The 17135-nt window shown below is 38.8% G+C and overlaps 3 protein-coding genes across 7 annotated transcripts in view; all 3 read right to left on the bottom strand.

The window, feature by feature from the left end:
* The window catches only part of SMS (spermine synthase), an 863947-nt gene that overhangs the window by 132621 nt on the left and 714191 nt on the right, over nucleotides 1-17135 (bottom strand). The gene's annotated exons all lie outside the window — the stretch shown is intronic.
* Nucleotides 1-17135, bottom strand: part of MBTPS2 (membrane bound transcription factor peptidase, site 2) — a 58426-nt gene that overhangs the window by 33415 nt on the left and 7876 nt on the right. For all 5 annotated transcript variants that reach the window (XR_007722379.1, XM_050775122.1, XM_050775123.1 and 2 more), the window contains exons 4-5: nucleotides 12944-13047; nucleotides 11029-11156 (exon numbers count right to left, since the gene is read on the bottom strand). Coding sequence is in view for 4 of the 5 variants with exons in the window: in XM_050775122.1 (XP_050631079.1) it covers nucleotides 11029-11156; nucleotides 12944-13047 (232 nt within the window). In the remaining variant the exon portion in view is untranslated. The remainder of the gene's footprint in view (nucleotides 1-11028; nucleotides 11157-12943; nucleotides 13048-17135) is intronic.
* YY2 (YY2 transcription factor) lies at nucleotides 3919-8214 on the bottom strand. Its single transcript, XM_050775126.1, has one exon. It carries the CDS (start codon nucleotides 7555-7557, stop codon nucleotides 6433-6435), a length of 1125 nt encoding a protein of 374 aa, XP_050631083.1. The 5' UTR covers nucleotides 7558-8214; the 3' UTR covers nucleotides 3919-6432.

The raw sequence follows: 17135 nt of genomic DNA, 5'->3' as shown, positions 1-17135 counted from the left end.
TAAATGACACTCTGTACTTTTTACATGGAAGTGGAAAGTCATTTTAGAAGCAATGAAGCTATATTCCTAAGTTTAAAACTAATAAGGTAGGCAGAGGGTATACATTATTTCTCTCTCACTCTAAATACATAATTTCTGTACATCCCTAAACTTTGGGGAACACACAGGTTTCCCATGTTGTCTTCCACTTTGATGGCTGCACCAAGGTGAGCTCACAGCTCAGCAAACATTTAGCAGGGAATAAGATACTAAACTCTTCTTCTTATAGACAATTCCAGATCTTTGAATTTGCCCTGTCTTGAATTCAGGGCAAGATAAGCATCTCCTCCCCACCCCTAACCTTGCCCCCTTGCCTGGGAAAGATGGCAGGGCAAAGCTGTTCTGTTATCTACTAGGCTGACAACTCACAACTGAGAATGAGAAGTTACTGGGCTAGGTGATGTTTGGGATAGGAGGACTAGTTAGTTCTATACCATTTAATAAGCTCTGAAAGAGGTGTGTGGATCCAATTATTGGTGGGGATATATAACCTTCTTTAGTCTTAGTTTTGGACATTAAGTGCCAATTTTAAGGAAAAATAAGTCTCAGTACATTTTAACCCTAATATGAAATTAATTTAAAAATGTTCAATTGGCTTTTAAAAAATTACTAAAAAATACATGCTGATTATAAAAATTCCAAACAATAGAGAAGTAATATTCATCTTTCCCAAATACCATTTCTCAACCACCAGACTCAGAGTAAACATACTGTTATCATTTTCCATTACTCCAGATTTTCTCTGCCCACATCAGCATGTATTTGAGTATACATGCGTAATAATTTTAATAATTTATTTAAGAGTACAAAGCAGCAAGTTTTCTAATAACTTTTTCAAGACAGTTTTATAGTTTTTAAAATTTTTTAAAATTTATTTATTAATTTTTTTTTTTTTGAGACAGTCTCACTGTCGCCCAGGCTGCAGTGCAACGGCGAGATCTCGGCTCACTGAAACCTCCGCCTCCTGGGCTCAAGCAACACTCCTGCCTCAGTGTCCTAAGTAGCTGGGACTATGGGCGCGTGCCACCATGCTCGGCTAGCTTTTTAATATGGGTTTTTTTTGTTTTTTTTTTCCCTAGAGACAGGGGTTTCACCATTTTGCTTAGGCTGGTCTTGAACTCCTGAGCTCAAGTCATCCTCCCGCCTCCACCTCCCAAAGTGCTGGGATTACAGGCGTGAGCCACCGCGCCCAGCGGGTTTTATATATACGTTTTTTGTTTTTGAGACAGAGTCTCGCTCTGTCGCCCAGGCTGGAGCGCAGTGGCGCAATCTCTGCTCACTGCAAGCTCCGCCTCCCGGGTTCACGCCATTCTCCTGCCTCAGCCTCCCGAGTAGCTGGGACTGCAGGTGCCCACCACCACGCCCGGCTAATTTTTTTGTATTTTTAGTAGAGACGGGGGGTTTCGCCGTGTTAGCCAGGATGGTCTCCATCTCCTGACCTCGTGATCTGCCCGCCTCGGCCTCCCAAAGTGCTGGGATTACAGGCTCACGTGAGCCACCGCACCAGGCCTATATTTTTTAAACTCTTTTTTCCCCTTAGCATCTTATATCCCATTCTATGGCAGATATGGTTATATGAACCCAGTGGTTCCCTGAAGCCTGCTCCTACAAGCTTGCCGGAGCTAACTGTGTGCACTTCTCCCTAATTCCTCCTTCAGGAAGTGTAGGTTTGCAGCTTGAAACTGACCATGGTGCGAGTATTTACACCACAGAAACCAGCAAATGCTACCATCAGAGCTCCCTACCTCAGCCCTGCAGAGCCAGATGTTAAACATTCACTTAACACGCCACTAGATAATCCCTTACCCCATACCTAGTCTTCCCTTTTCCTATTGCAGTTTTTCTTATGGGGCGGGGTATGGGCACTACTAGCACCAGGATGTGATGGAGACAACCCTGGCCTGTGGGCTGTAATGTAGCTATGATGGAGCTGGATTTAGGTCCACCACACAAGCTGCCTGCTGGGAATAGCAGAGCTAACAAGACAGAACCTGTGTCCCCAAATCACAGAGTTACCCGATCAACACTGAACTACTTATATTTGGAATGTTTTGAGAGTTTATGCCATTTATTTTTAGTTATTAGAGCAGAGAAATACCTAGCTAACACATGTTCCAAGTCATGTATTCACATTGCAAAATGCTCCTTTTTAAATTTTTAAAGTGTTATAAATTGTTAAATTCCAGAAATAGCCAGACAAAGTATGGTCTAGGACTTATTGGGTAAATGATCTTTTCTATTATATACAGACATATCATTTAAAACACCAATGGTATCAAATTATTATACTATATTTTGCTTTTTCGTGTGTCTTTTAAAAAAAAAAAACAAAAAAAAGACAGTCTCGCTCTATTGCCCCGGTTGGAGTGCAGTGCTATGATCACAGCTCATGGCAGCCTTGAACTCCTGAAGTGATCCTTCCACCTCAGCCTCCTAAAATTTGGGATTACAGGTGTGAGCCATCACAACCTATTTGCTTTTTAATTTATATATTTTTGACATTTTTCCATATCTGTTTATACATATCAATCCCATTATATCTGCTACAGAGAGTAATCCATTTTTATGAACATATCAATTTATTTATAAGGTTTCCTACTATTAATCACTTAGGGTGTTTTAACCTTTTCATATAATACTGAAATATACAGCTTTGTTTATAATGTTAGGCGTCCAGTTAAGTATGCATCTACAAGGGTATGAAAAATTACCTAGAAATGGAAATGTTGGGTCAAAAAATATGAACATTAAAGTTGACCTCCAATGAGTTTCCATTATTGCATTAATTTATACTCTCATAATTGACATTTTTCCACTCTCTGAATGAGACTGGATGCTATCATAATTTTACTCTTTGCCAGTCTTCTGGGTGAAAAATTAAAGCCCATTTTCTTGACAGCTACTTATTTCTATTCATTGCCATTTTTTGACTGAGTTGTCTTATTAATTTACTGATTCATATATGCTATTATTTATAATCTATACATGGAGGAATTTGGTCCTTTGTAACAGGTATTATAATTTTATCCTCCCAGTTTGTTGTTTGGTGTGGTTTGTCATTTTGCCTGTATAGATACTTTAAATTTTTGTGTGGTCAAATAGTTTCTTGTGCTAAGGCTTTTCCACTTCAAGATTATAAAAGATATTCACATGTATTTTCTTGTACTGCTTTCATAGCTTCCTTAACAAAATTAAAATGAAACAAAACAAAAAAAACCTAATCCTTTGATGCGCAGGAATTTACTCTGGGGAAACTAATTCAGGATACCACTATGAATTCCCCAACTCCAGCCCAGTTGCTAGTCACAGAAACCAGACATGAACAAATGAATAAAAGCTGGGACACTCAGCAGCACTGATTCCTTGACTATCTGCCTAGTCTCTTATCTCGTCAGGCATGCAGCTAGTACCAGATCACCCCTCTGATTCTGGATTTACCCATGCTGGTTAAATGGCAATGAGGGTGGTGGAGCACACACATTTCCTTCATCTAAACAACCTCTTGTCCATTAATGATTTGTTTATAAGTACTGCAAAACTCTGGAATCTTTGTTATAAACTCTTACTTTTTCTACAGCAGGATTTCTTAACAGGGACACTATTGGCATTTATTTTATTTTTTTTGAGACAGAGTCTCACTCTGTCACCCAGGCTGGAGTGCAGTGGCATTCTCTGAACTCACTGTAACCTCCGCCTCCTGGGTTCAAGCGATTTTCCTGCCTCAGCCTCCCAAATAGCTGGAATTACAGGGGTAATGCCAGCACCTCTGGCTAATTTTTGTATTTTTAGTAGCTGGGGAGTGGTTTCACCATGTTGGACAGGCTGGTCTTGAACTCCTGACCTTAAGTGATCCACCCGCCTCAGCCTCACAAAGTGCTGGGATTACAGGCAGGAGCCCCATGCCCGCCCCCCCACCACCCCCTTTTTTTTGGAGACAAGGTCTTACTCTGTCACCCACGCTGGAGTGCAGTGGCCCAATCACAGCTCACCACAGCCTCAACTTCCCCAGCTCCAGTGATCCTCCCATCTCAGCCTCCTGAGTAGCTAGGACCACAGGTGTGTGCCCCACACTCAGCTAATTTTTGTATTTTTGGTAGAGACCGGGTTTTGCCATGTTGCCCAGGCTGATGTTCAACTCCTGAGCTCAAGCGATCCACCCACCTCGGCCTCCCAAAGTGTTGAGATTATAGGTGTGAGCCCTTGGTACCCAGCACTATTGGCATTTTGGCCAAATAATTATTTGTTTTGTGGGGCTGTCTGTGCATTGTAGGATGTTTAGTGGCATTCCTGATCTCCCTCCACCCACCAGATGCCAGTAGCACCCTCCCCCTTTCCTTTAGTTCTAGCTTCTATATTGATACAAGCAAACTACTTTCTTCCTTCTTTAGAAGAGGTATTTTATTTTGCTTTTTCTATTACACAAGATGTACTTCTTAAGTGTTAAAGTCAACATATACACAATATATTCTACAACTGAGCACTACTTTAACTGAACAGGCAAAGAAATTACACTAAACAACAGCATCTGGTAGTATTTTGGGGAAAATAAAATGACTAAAATAGGTTTAAACTAGTACTGTTAATCACCTAATATCAATACTACATAACCTAATACAGCTAAAATGCAAGATGTGTTAATATCCAAGAATACAACCAAAATTAAAACAAATAGCACCGATATAACTTTTTTAAAGCAGGAAACTACTTCGCATATGCATATAATTGTTCACTCTTTTAAAGTAAATCTTTCCCAAAGTTATCAACCTCCAGAAAAACCATACATAGACTTATGCATATTCCTAAAAGTATAAACATGAACATTTTGAATTTTTTTACAATTTTTAAAAAAACATTATAAACAATAAATGAACATCCTATTTCTAAGAATGTGAAAAGTCCCATTTTAAACACAGTTTGTAAGAACCGTCTCTTGATGTGAAGTCTATGAAGTCTACAGCTAATTTTTGTATTTTTAGTAGCCGGGGGGTGGTTTCACCATGTTGGACAGGCTGGTCTTGAACTCCTGACCTTAAGTGATCCACCTGCCTCAGTCTCTCAAAGTGCTGGGATTACAGGCAGGAGCTCCATGCCCAGTCCCCCTGCCACCCCCCGTTTTTTGAGACAAGGTCTTACTCTTGTCACCCAGGCTGGAGTGCAGTGGCTCGATCACGGCTCACCGCAGCCTCAACTACTCCAGCTCCAGTGATCCTTCCATCTCAGCCTCCTGAGTAGCTAGGACCACAGGTGTGTGCCCCACACTCAGCTAATTTTTGTATTTTTGGTAGAGACCGGGTTTTGCCATGTTGCCCAGGCTGATGTTCAACTCCTGAGCTCAAGCGATCCACCCACCTCGGCCTCCCAAAGTGTTGAGATTACGGTGTGAGCCCCTGCACCAGGCACTATTGGCATTTTGGCCAAATAATTATTTGTTTTGTGGGGCTGTCTGTGCATTGTAGGATGTTTAGTGGCATTCCTGATCTCCCTCCACCCACCAGATGCCAGTAGCACCCTCCCCCTTTTCTTTAGTTCTAGCTTCTGTATTGATATAGGCAAATTACTTTCTTCCTTCTTTAGAAAGAAGTTGCTTTTTCTATTACACAGAATGTACTTCTTAAGTGTTAAAGTCAACATACACACAATATATTCTACAACTGAGCACTGCTTTAACTGAAAAGGCAGAGAAATTACACTAAACAGCATCTGGTAGTATTTTGGGGAAAATAAAATGACTAAAATAGGTTTAAACTAGTACTATTAAATCACCTAATATCAATACTACATAACCTAATACAGCTAAAATGCAAGATGTGTTAACATCCAAGAATACAACCAAAATTAAAACAAATAGCACCGATATAACTTTTTTAAGCAGGAAAATACTTCGCGTATGCATATAATTGTTCACTTTTTTAAAGTAAATCTTTCCCAAAGTTATCAACCTCCAGAAAAACCATACATAGACTTATTAAGCATATTCCTAAAAGTATAAACATGAACATTTTGAATTTTTTACAAGTTTTTAAAAAGCATTTTAAACAATAAATGAACTTCCTATTTCTAAGAATGTGAAAAGTCCCATTTTAAACACAGTTTGTAAGAACCGTCTCTTGATGTGAAGTCTAAGAACTTTTCTCCTGTTGGGACCAAACTTTACAAAAACGCTGTTACAGAACAAGCTATGGCATCTTAGCACTATTATCTTACGTCAAGGTTTCCTTTTAAAAAAGCTTTTAAATTGTACTTCTACTACTCTAACAAAACACGAACCTTAGATGTGTAGGATTCAGTGTTTTAAAACTCTTAGAAACAACATACAAAGCTTTGAGAGGCATATTTATTCCCTACCGCAGTCCTGGAAGATACTTCCCAAGTCTGAGAGGGGTCTTCTCCTTTTCACGGGCTGTTTTTGCTCTTCACATGCGTTAAAATGTGGGTTTTCAGGTTGGTTGACTGAGCGAACTTCCTATTGCAGATATCGAAGGGGCACACGAAGGGCTTATCGCCGGTGTGGATGCGCAAGTGTGTGCGCAAATTGAAATCAAGGGAAAAGCGTTTCCCGCAGCCTTCGAATGTGCACTGGAAGGGCTTCTCGCCGGTGTGGACCAGGTGGTGTCGTTTCAGCTTTGAGCTCTCAATGAAAGCTTTGCCACATTCTGCACATACGTGGACTCTGGGCCCGTGGATGTGGAGATGTTTTCTCATGGCGGCGTAATCCCTGAACATCTTTTCGCAGCCACTATGAGAGCAAGGGACTGTTTTGGGAAGTTCTCCTTTGGACCTTTTGGGCTTCATTTTAGTAAATTCTGCCAGCTGTTTAGGATCTGAGAGATCAACGCCTGGTAATCCCTCAGGAGGAAGTTTCTTCCCTTTCAAGTACTCGGAATAATCAGGTGGGTTTTCAGCCTGCCCTTCGCCCACTGCCCCTTGGTCATTGTTATCGTTAGGGGACCACATAGTCACGGAAAACTCACCCTCGAGCGTTTTGATCTGCACTTGCTTCTGCTCCCACTTCCTCCTGCCCTCGTTGGAGCTGCTGCCCGCCGGCGTGGCCTCAGCGCTGGTGGCACTCTTGCTGCTGGGCGTTTTGCTGGGCTTTTTGCTGCGCTTTTTGCTGCGGCTCTGGGTTGATGTCGATGCCGCCGAGGCTGACAGAGAGGCCAGGGTCAGCTGGAAGTGCTCGTCTTCAGTGCTATCCGGGATGGCCAACTGGTCCTCCAAGTCGTTGCCTAGCAGGTTGTCTGAGCCGTAATAGCCCACCACTTCCTCTTGTGTCTGCACCATGAGCATTTCCTGGTCGTGGTCGCCATAGCCCGTGTTCATGAAGAGCGGCTGCAGCGCGATCAGAGGAGGATGGTTGTGGCCACCATAGATCCAATTGCCATCGACATCCTCGTACTGGATGCTTTCCATCGGAATGTCCACCATAGGAAGGGGCTCCACATTGATGTCGTGGAGCCCCACAATATCTGCCGGGATCTCCGGGTCTTGTGTAATGTAGAAATCTTCGTTGGAGGCCATGGCTGAGAGTTAGGTTAGCAGCAACAGGAAGACCGTGGGAAAAAGAACGCTGAGGGGAGTGAGGTGGGAGCTGCAGAGAAAGGCTGGAGCGCAGAGAAAGGCGCGAGCTGCAGAGAAAGGCGCGAGCTGCAGAGAAAGGCGCCGAGTCTGGGGAAGGCGCGAGCCTGAGGAAAGCACGAGCGGCTGAGGCGGAAGGCGCAGGTGCTTCTGGGATACCAGACGCATGCGCCTAGGCAACTGGCGCGTCTGGCGGCCCCAAAAGCACGTGCACGTGCCCACGTACACACGCACATGCCCACGTACACACGCACATGCCCACGTACTCACGTGCGCCGCCCTGCAGCCCCGCCCAGGTATTGTTTTTCGAATATTTCCTAAACAGGCTCTTTACTGATTTTTTATGTATTTCATTTCAGTTGATTTTCATGTCTTCCCCTCCTTTCTATCCCATATAACAGTATCTGCCAAAAAAGCCTACTCCTTTTATGCTTTTCTTATTTAATTGCACTAACACGACATTTAATATCAGTAATAGTTGATAGTAGAATTTGTCTTGTCCTTTAATAGGAGTGCTAAGTGTTGTGCTATTATGATGTATGCAGCTATTCCTACTTTTACTAAGGATTTTTTATTTTTGGAGACGGAGTCTCGCTCTGTCGCCCAGGCTAGAGTGCAGTGGCGTGCGATCTCGGCTCACTGCAACCTCCGCCTCCTGGGTTCGAGCGATTCTCCTGTTTCAGTCTCCAGAGTAGCTGGGATTACAGTCGCCCGCCACCACACCCGGCTTTTTTTTTTTTTTTTTTTCCGTATTTTTAGTAGAGATGGGGTTTCATCGTGTTAGCCAGAATGGTCTCGGATGTCCTGACCTTGTGATCCACCCGCCTCAGCCTCCCAAAATGCTGAGATTACAGGCGTGAGCCACCGCACCTGGCCAGGATTTTTTAAAGTATTAATGGATGTTGAATTTTGTTAAAGACTGTCTCAATATCTTCTGAGATGAATTTTTTTTCCCTAGTGGCAAATAATATTTATCACATTCAAACAGATTTCAGCCACCAGTGTATTCTTGATAGGTCATGTGTCTGTAGGTTGTTTTGTGCTTCACCAGATGTTCTAATCAGTGTTGTATTTGGCTTTAAGAAAAAAATCTTAGTTTCCTTCTCTATGTGATCTGGAAAGTTTATAGTAAATTTGAATTTAAAAGAAAAGTTTTTCATTCAAGGTATGAAAGAATTCCACATAGTAAAGGGCATTCTTGGCTAGGCACAATAATCCCACACCTGTAATCCCAGCACTTTGGGAGGCTGAGGCAGGAGGACAGGAGTTCGAGACCATCCTGGCCAACATGACAAAACCCGTCTCTACTAAAAATATAAAAATTAGCTGGGCGTGGTGGCTCGTGCCTGTAATCCTAGCTACTCGGGAGGCAGAGGCAGGAGAATTGCTTCAACCTGAGAGGTGGAGGCTGCAGTGAGCCTAGATCAGGCCACTGCACTCCAGCCTGGGCAACACAGCAAGACTCCATCTCAAAAGAAAGGGCATTCTTTATCAACTTTCTTAATTTCTCCCATTATAATTATTTGCCTATTTAGATTTTTTTGATTGCCTCTTGGGTTAATTTCAGCTATTTTTATTTTCTTATATTTATATAGGTTTTTGAAATTTTTTGTGGAGATGAGCAAAGAATACTTATAATTGTTTTTATTTTCTCTGTTATCAACTGTCATTCCACAATCTGATTGCTAATTGTCTTTAGATGCTTTTTCTCATTGTTCGACCTGTTTTTTTTTTTTTTTTAAGAGCTCTTGGATTTAACAGATCTAGTTTTGTTTTTTCTAATTTATTATTTTCTGCCTATATCCTTACTAATTATGTCCTAATTTCTTAATTATTTTACAGTTCTTTTCTCACTTAGGTTGAATACTTAACTGATCTATTTCCATTTGTAATTGCATAACTGCCTAAGGCAGTGCATTTTTCTTTTAGCAAAACTTTAAACATTATCTCAGCAAAATGATTTCATCATCATAATTTTTAAATCTACTGAAATCACAGGTTTGAATTAAATTGATCCAAGGTGTGATTAAGATAAATTTCTAAATTTCAGGTAGTTTTTACTTAGTTTGCTAGTCTTCTCTTGGGAATTTACTGAGACTTTAAGTCCCATGGGCATTTGAAAAAAAATATTGTCTTCTGTGTTCATGGAATAGAGTTTGACATACCTATTTTTACCTTAGCCTAACTTTTTTATACTTATCTGCCATGTATTAAAAGGTGAGTCTTTTTATTACCTTTCTGTTTCGTCTTATACTTTTCCCATTTTTGTTTTGCTGTGATGGTTTGTTACTTGATACAGTAAGATTCACAAATGTTGTATTTTCATTGTGGCTTATATTCCTTATTATTGTTAAATGGCCCCCAATGTCTGACATAATGCTTTTGGTCCTATTTTCTGTCCCCATTTGCATGTTATGTTCTGCTCATCATTTTACTTTCAATATTTTTGAGTAATTTTTAGACAGATTTATTTTGTACATCACACATTTGAGACATGTTTTAAATACAAACTAAGGGCATCTTTCTTTCAGTAGGTGAGCTTATTTCATTTATGTTTATTGACAAAATAAATGTGTTTTGGTCTTAAATTCATTACCATGGTTTATCTTTTGATATAGGGTCTGTTTTCTTTGGTCTGTGTTTCATGCTTTCACTGTGATAACTCGAAAAGTTTATGTGTGTTTTTAAGATCTTGTTTACATTTACAATCTTAAGTGATATACTCAAGCCTCTATTTCTTGATTTATCAAGTTCAGGCAGATGTCCTCTCCACTATGAAGTTGAGGAAATTAGTATTTACATTTTCTGTTTTTGTTTTTCCCACCTTCAATTTTTTGTTGTTGTTGTTAGTTTGAGAATTCTAATTCCACACTTGCTTAGCCTCAGTTATTCCATTAAAAGTGATGCAGGGTTTTGATGAATTTGTCTTATGTCAGTTTCACTCAGCTGGAACTGCAGTTCCATCTCCAAGGGATTCTGTTTCTCTGACTGAACTCTGACAGTGCTAGAGTTCACTACCCATCCTTTCATAACCCTTCTTCTCCATTCCTGGATACTTTTGATTTATCTCTTAGTCAATTCTTCATGTTCTCCCTTGATTTGATGCAAATTTCATTCTATTTCAGCTGAGTTGACATTCTTCATAGTTTGTGAGTTCATGTTGTGGACAAAACAAAGTTTTCTTCTGTTTTTAAATTTTTAAAAATTAATTTATGTTGTTTTTAGTTGATTTTAAGGAAGAAACTGGAATGTAAATTATTTTACTCCTCTACTTTTGAGGGGGTCTTATAAACTGAAGTTATTTACCAAAAGATAACGTATTGTCATTTGTGATATATTTTCCAAAAACCACTTACCATAGAAAATCAAAACTAAAAGCACAGATGAATATTAAAACAAAATTAAGTCTGTTACCTGCACAAAATATCCTTAGCTGCTGGACTGGTGATATAAGTTGCAAATGAGTGGTGAACAGATCAACAAATGCTCCAGGATAAATAATGAAGAGAAAAATCCCAAAGCCATTAAATCGGACTTGTTCCCTAAGAAATCACATAAGAAAAAGGAGTTTACTAATATTATTATATTTATCAAATTAATAGTATACATAATCTTAAAACTTTTCCCTGTAATTTGAATTCTTGCTTAAAAAACAAAAAGTCCCTCTGAACAGCCAAAAAATTATATCTATACTATATATAATCTTAATTTTATAATAATGTACAGATTTGGTTATCTGTGAAATTGAATTTTGTAACATAGGGCATACTGAAATAGACATCACTTCAAAATTTTTAGAAACCAATGTGTTGAGCAAATAATTGAAGTTAGTCACATATATACAGAAATGGCTTTTATGAGAAACTAAATGGAAAACATTTTTATGGTTTACTCTGAACTATTATCAGAGAAGGACACAGGAGACTATATAATTCAAGTAAATTACCTAATAACTTGTATTTGTCTTAGCAATAATAAATAATGGTAGAGATCTATCTAGGTGTATTCCTATCGAGCTAACGTTAAGTAAGTATGTTTAAACATGCATAATGCTCAGATTGTCCTTAAGAGAACCAGTTTTTTCAGCAGGTTTTGCTCTCCATATTAAAAAAAAAAAAGAACCTTTTTTTTTATCACTTCATTTTCCAAAAATTAATATTTAAGTCTCATAAAACCAACCAGGCCCCCTAGAAAAAAGTATCACCTAAATATATTGTGCTGTTGCTTAATACTAAATATATAAGACAGCTGTACAGTTCATTTTTTTTCTTGGCAGTTGGGATTTAAAAAAAAAATTACCCAAGTTATTTTTACAAACATACTGTAAATTGTTAAGCTGTTATTAACTATGTGTCTGTAGGTAAAATCCTAAAGGCTGCAAAGCTAAAAACATGGAAGCAGAGGTGAAGGAGATTTAAAAAGAAAAAGAAACCCAGCAGCCACCACTTTAAGCCACTATTGTGCACACCTGTGTAATAGTATATGCTCTGTCAAGATGAGGATTTATTGCCAATAAATAGACTCTTGTTCATAAACAACTGGAAAGTAATAAGAAGTGATTACACCTTCTCTTCCAAAACAGAGGTTTTTAACCTTTTCTCTGGTCCACACACCAAAAGGATAAAACACATTCCTATTAGCATGCTTGCTAATTATGGCAGTAATTAGCAATGGAGGTAGCAGAGGAGTTGTGACGTGGCCCTCTCCCCATCATGATTTTGTATGCGTTATAGGATTCTAAATGCTTAGGTATAGTTACAGTGATACATTTGGGAAGCCAAGACCAAGAACAGAGCGTGATACTCAAAGCTAGTCCCAGGTCTCATCTTATCTTCCACTTGGGTTTCCAGATAGACTATGATATTTGTTAAACTCAGTGCTTTCAGTTTTCTTGCTCTAGCCAGCAGAGGACATAAGCAGAAGCAGGAAATTATTTCAGCTGATAAGTCAAATAAAGTTCTAAGGTGAGTGGGTTTTGAGTACAGTGGTTATCATTCTGACTCAATGATGAACAGAAAGATTGGCTTTCAGGATTTGGTAAAAAAAATCTTTGAGGCATCATGAGGATAACCACGCTGGCAAAGGCAAAGGATAGAAAGACCCTGATTACAGATATGCCCGTGGTTAACAGAGCATATTCATCAACATATTAATCTTCTCTATAAAAAAAGAAGCTTCCTCAAAGTAACAAATGATGGCTATGCACTAGGAAATAGCCACAGAAAGAAAAATAGTGAAGTATCAAATGTAGCAGATTTTAGTAATAAATTCTCCTAAATGAAAAGCTTTTTTTTGCATGTAGTATGAAGAAAAAGGTAAATATCATTACCTAATAGCTGCTATCCCATGTCCAATTTCATGTACAACACCACTAATGAGAACTGCCGCGAAGAAATAGGTCAGTTGATTGACGGGTAAATTTATACCAGGAACCTGTTCATAGACACAATATGGCAGCAATTATCAGTGGGGGTGCAGGGGAGTCCCACTTGGGCACTAAGATACATGATGTTCATTCTGTATTAAACCTTCAAGCTGAATGTTCTGCAAACTAAAAGTAATATGACAATGGTTCACTTCTCCATTTCTATCATAATAAAAAGCAAAAACACTATTTCATTTTTCGAACTAGCCAGTTTCTCTGGAACAAGCACAAAACCAATCTAAAGAGAATGGGAAACACCAGGTTAAACAGTTCAAACTTTAGCTTCCTGGAGTCTTCACCATGGGAAAGAATGAGGGAGCCCAGCAAAGTGCCAAGGAATGCAGGGTGACAGTGAAGCAGGCAGCAGCTGACCCACCCTCAAAGGCTGGATGCCTGATTTGGGAATGGTTGTTAAAATTCCTAGACCTTCCTCTGAAATGTTATTGCAAGGTTCCAAGTACTTGTGTTGATTAATATAGGAACCCCATATTATTAATCAGCGATTTTCATTTTAATATCCTCAAGTTATAGGTGAGTTGGTAATGAAAGCTGTTCTAATAGGGATCCTGATCAGTGTGGGAGCACCATACCCTTCTATTCCATCAGTTGGTCTACTATGTTGGTCAGAAAAATAGTGTGAAAGATACACAAATACATTAAAATTGAAATTTAATGTCGAAATTAAGGCATTTGGAACATATAGACATGTTACAAACATTTGAAGCAGGAGTTGTCTTACAATCATGTGCTCCTAAAATGTGCAGTTATGTATTATTGCATACACAAGGGAAGATAAGAGCTGCACAGCAATTTTTTTTAGATAGCAAAGATATATTCTCATAAGTAATCACTCCCAAGTTATGTCATCTGTTAAAGAGAGACAATAAATTAGGCTAAGTGGGACACACCAGGCTCAGGAATACCATTTACATACTGAAAATCTATTTCTTACAGTCCAGGAGTTGGAACCTAAAAGGTATCATTCTGGAGGAAATTTCTGCTTTCTTTTATAATTATTACATTAATTATAAAAAATATGTTTAAAGCAGGAAAACTGCAAAATTCAAAGCTAAACAGAAGCCTAAAATTCTGCTCCCCAAACATACATACACATACAAAACCATTCTGAATCATTCTGATGTGTGTCCTTCTAGTCTTTTCCTGTACACATATATTTAAAAACTATACTTTTATTATAAATCTGGTTTTGAAATTTGCCCCTTCATTTAACAGTATCACAGACATCTTCCCATGAGTCTTTTCTATTTCAATATGATTTTTAATAGCTACACTGTGTTCTATGGAATAAACTGTTGGGCATTTAATTGTTTTAAAAGTTTCTGCTCTTATAAATAATGTGATGAAGATATTCGGACAAACACACCTAAATATTTTGGAGGAAGAAATTCTTAGATGAGCATACTTGCTAAGGGATTGGGCTCTTGAGACATATTATGGGTTTGAGGTCCTGTCTCTATCTGTTAACTAGCTAAATGACCTCAGGAAAGTTGGCATTATTCCTCCAACATTTCTATTTTCTCATCATTAAAATGGAAATAACCACATTTCCACAAAAGGGTAATTTTGAGGATTAGATGAGCTAATCTTTGTCCAATGTTTAATGTTATGCCTCACAGAGAGGGTAGTAAATGCTATTATTACACAAAATTTAAAAGATTTTGATACATATCATCAAACTGTACTCTAAAAGCAGACCCTTCCATAACGTTGGGCAAGCTCATTTTATTCAAATCTGCAATGTGATTTACATTTCTTTGACCATTTGTAAAGCTGAACTTTCTCTGTACTTTTGACTTTTTTTTGGTCTTTCTGTGAGCTGCCTACTGATGACCTGACTTGTTTTCTCCTAAAGTATTCATCTTTTTCTTACTGATCTGTAAGATCACTTCAAATATCAGCATTGGTCCTTTGTAATACATGACATAAATGTATTCCACAGTTTGTTTGCCTTTTAATTTTACTTTGTTTTTAGTTTTCAATATGTAAAATATAGGTAATCTATTAGTATTCATGGTTCACACCAAGAGTGAACCCTAATGTAAACTATGGGTGGTGATGACATATTCACATCTGTTCATCATTGTAAGGGGGAAACCTCTGCACCTTCTTAATTTTGCTGTGAATCTAAAACTGCTCTAATAAAGTATTTAAAAAATAAAAAATAAAGGTGTTACTGTTATATAAAAAATATTCATGGTTTCTACTATTCGCTCTATGTCTTCCTCATTCTGTGTTCATAAAAATGATAACCTGGCTTTTTTCTTTCAAGGTCTTTTATGGTTTCAAGTTTTAATTTTAATTCAACTGGAATTTTTGTGGACACAGAGAAATCTCATCTAAAAAGCCTCCTTTAGTAACTGAAGATTCAAACAATGCTGCTTGAATCATTTTCTAAATTCCATTAATTCCAAGTGTCCTTTCTCCAGTTATGAAACTAGTTATAATCATTTTTGTTGTTGTTGTTTTATTTTATTTATTTATATATATTTTTTGAGACGGAGTCTCGCTCTGTAGCCCAGGCTGGAGTGCAGTGACACGATCTCAGCTCACTGCAAGCTCCGCCTCCCGGGTTCACGCCATTCTCCTGCTTCAGCCTCCGGAGTAGCTGGGACTACAGGCGCCCGCCACCACGCCCAGCTAATTTTTTTTTTGTATTTTTAGTAGAGGCGGGGTTTTACTGTGTTAGCCAGGATGGTCTCGATCTCCTGACCTTGTGATCCGCCCACCTTGGCCTCCCAAAGTGCTGGGATTTCACTCTTGTTGCCCAGGATGGAGTGCAATGGTGCGATCTTGGCTCACTGCAACCTCCACCTCCCAGGTTCAAGCAGTTCTCCTGCCTCAGCCTCCCAAATAGCTGGGACTACAGGCACACGCCACTACACCCGGCTAATTTTGTATTTTTAGTAGAGATGGAGTTTCACCACGTTTCCCAGGCTGGTCTCGAAATCCTGACCTCAGGTGATCCACCCACCTCCACCTCCCAAAGTGTTGGGACTACAGGCGTGAGCCACCGCGCCCGGCCGAAACTAGTTATAATCATTTTTAATGTGTGCATAATATCTAATTGAATGACAATCCAATAATTTAATCATTCCTCAGATATTTTGGTTGCTTTTAATTCTTCATAATAATAAATAATGTTAGGCTAAAGAGCTTAATGAATACTATTTTTTCTGTATTTGAAAGTGTTTCCTTAAGCTAGAGTCCCAGATATGGAGGTAAAGAGTCAAAGGAAATGGATATGTTTATAATGTTCATTATCTGAAATTCTCTTTACTTGGACCCTATTGAGCAACTTTTTTCAAGAACTTCTATGTCCCTTTTTATATACCTGCTACATTCCCAAGTTGTCAGACATCTTTCCAGTGTTACACTTTTCTCTGACCCTCTCTAAATTTACATACTTAAGATTGTCATACATACCCTCTATATCACAAAATATCCTGGTTACCTTACCTTCATTTCAAATAAATCAGTAAGCTTGGTCCAAAAGGATATTTCTTCCTTCTCTTTATTATTTTCTGCATGTACTAGTGAGTGAGATAAAGTAAGAATTTGAATGTGTGATAATACCAACAGATGGTAGGTCTTATTTGTTGGCAACAGTACACGATTGCCCATCTGTCTCTGCCATGATTCACACAGGGTATTAGATGTACCGGAATACTGAATACAGAATACTTTCAACAACACAGAGTGCCATGGTTTGGAGAATTAATACTGAACAAGGCTGTCGGGAATTATAGGGTAAACAGAAGGTATGTTACCTAAGCGACAAGAGCTCATGTCAAAGTCAGGATTCATAACATTCTTAAACTTATACATTAATATGCATGGTGGGCTCCAGAGGGCAGCTGACTTCTTAATGGTTCCAAAGCACGGCTCTCCTAATAGAGCTGATATTTTTGTGAGCACTATGAATAAACTGAGTGGCAAAGAGAAGAAATAATTTCTTCCCTAAACAACATTTTGCCATTCTAATTCTAGCAGGCAGATAAGCCAATGATCATATTTTCTCCAACTGGCTTATTTCTCTCTTATCCTCTTTCTTGGTGAACAATAACCAATCATGTAA

This window comes from Macaca thibetana, chromosome X (genome assembly GCF_024542745.1).
Source record: "Macaca thibetana thibetana isolate TM-01 chromosome X, ASM2454274v1, whole genome shotgun sequence".
Taxonomy (NCBI): domain Eukaryota; kingdom Metazoa; phylum Chordata; class Mammalia; order Primates; family Cercopithecidae; genus Macaca; species Macaca thibetana.
This window is presented reverse-complemented; position numbering and strand designations above follow the sequence as displayed.